Source organism: Condylura cristata, unplaced genomic scaffold (assembly GCF_000260355.1).
Source record: "Condylura cristata isolate star-nosed mole 26May11 unplaced genomic scaffold, ConCri1.0 scaffold00001, whole genome shotgun sequence".
In the NCBI taxonomy this organism is placed as follows: Eukaryota; Metazoa; Chordata; class Mammalia; order Eulipotyphla; family Talpidae; genus Condylura; species Condylura cristata.
In genome coordinates this window covers 89,517,128-89,518,311 of record NW_004567102.1, presented here as the reverse complement: position 1 = coordinate 89,518,311, position 1,184 = coordinate 89,517,128, and the positions used below count along the sequence as shown (strand labels likewise).

The 1,184-nt window shown below is 53.7% G+C and overlaps 1 protein-coding gene across 1 annotated transcript in view; it reads left to right on the top strand.

Moving 5' to 3' along the window:
* LOC101622535 (chromosome unknown open reading frame, human C6orf118) overlaps positions 1–1,184 on the top strand; it is a 13,622-nt gene that overhangs the window by 11,698 nt on the left and 740 nt on the right. Inside the window, exon 5 of the mRNA XM_012735228.1 lies at positions 131–229. Coding sequence (XP_012590682.1) covers positions 131–229 — 99 coding nt within the window. The remainder of the gene's footprint in view (positions 1–130; positions 230–1,184) is intronic.

Genomic DNA, 1,184 nt, shown 5'->3' with positions numbered 1-1,184 from the left:
CTTTCTGGCTTATCTCACTAAGCATGATCCCCTCCAGCTCCATCCAAGTTGTTGCAAAAGACACGTGTTTCTTTTTTTGGTTGCTCAGTGTTATTCCATTGTATATATGTACCACATCTTTCTAATCCAGTCACCTACTTGACCAAACGATTTTTAACTGTTGGCAGATTATCAGAAACTACGTGAGGCAGTGCCTGAAGAAGAACAGAATCAGTGAGCAGGACCAGGAGTGAGTGTCCAGCCTGGGCAGCCTCGTGCTGGCCGGAAGCCGCTCACCCAGAGCTAGATCAGAAGCGTCTCCATCCGCGGGTATTAGCTTTAGGGTTTTATGTTATATCCCTTCCTGGACTGAAGAGTTTTACTCTGAGATTTGAGCCCCCCCCGTATGTATTAATTAGCAATGTAGGATTTTTTTTTTAACAAAAGCTGAAGTGTGAGGGTGAACGGCTGTGGGCAGGGACTGGGCACGTGGTGGTGGGTGGCTTTTAATCATGGAAATCGACATTCATTTATAAAGGCAATGGCTAATTTAGATGATCTGTTACATAAATTTAGACTTAACATTGCTAATTTTCTAGAGGTTGACATTGTAGCTCAGATCTCAGTATTCGTAAGAGTGGCAGCCACAGAAAATCCTCGATGGCTTACACGGGAAAAGGGCCTCTTTGTTTCAGGCGTTAAAACACCGGAGTGACAGGAGCTCCAGGCTCAGTGCCAGCCAGGCCAGGCCTCTTCTGCCGTCCTGTCCCGGGGGAGCGAGGGCGAGAGGACGAATGGCCAGCAGCTCTTCACCACGAGCTTTCGTTTGATCTGGGCTGAAAAGCCCTTTCTAGCCGTCTGCGCCCATGTCACTGGCCAGCATGACGTTGGCACGCCACCTTAGCTGCAAGGGAGCCCGGGAAGCCGCACAGCCACTTCCCGGCCATGTAGCAAAGCTCTGGGGGAGAAGTGTGAGGGCAGGTGCGAGGTCAGCTGCACGGGCAGACTCGGGCTCACGGGGCTTCGCGTCTCGGTGGTGTCGGCAGAGCGAGAGAGCGGGGGGCTGCCAGTAGTCGGGGCTCCTTCCCCAGCGAGAGGGGGGGCTGCCAGTAGTCGGGGCTCCTTCCCCAGCGAGAGGGGGGGCTGCCAGTAGTCGGGGCTCCTTCCCCAGCGAGAGGGGGGGCTGCCATTAGTCGGGGCTCCTT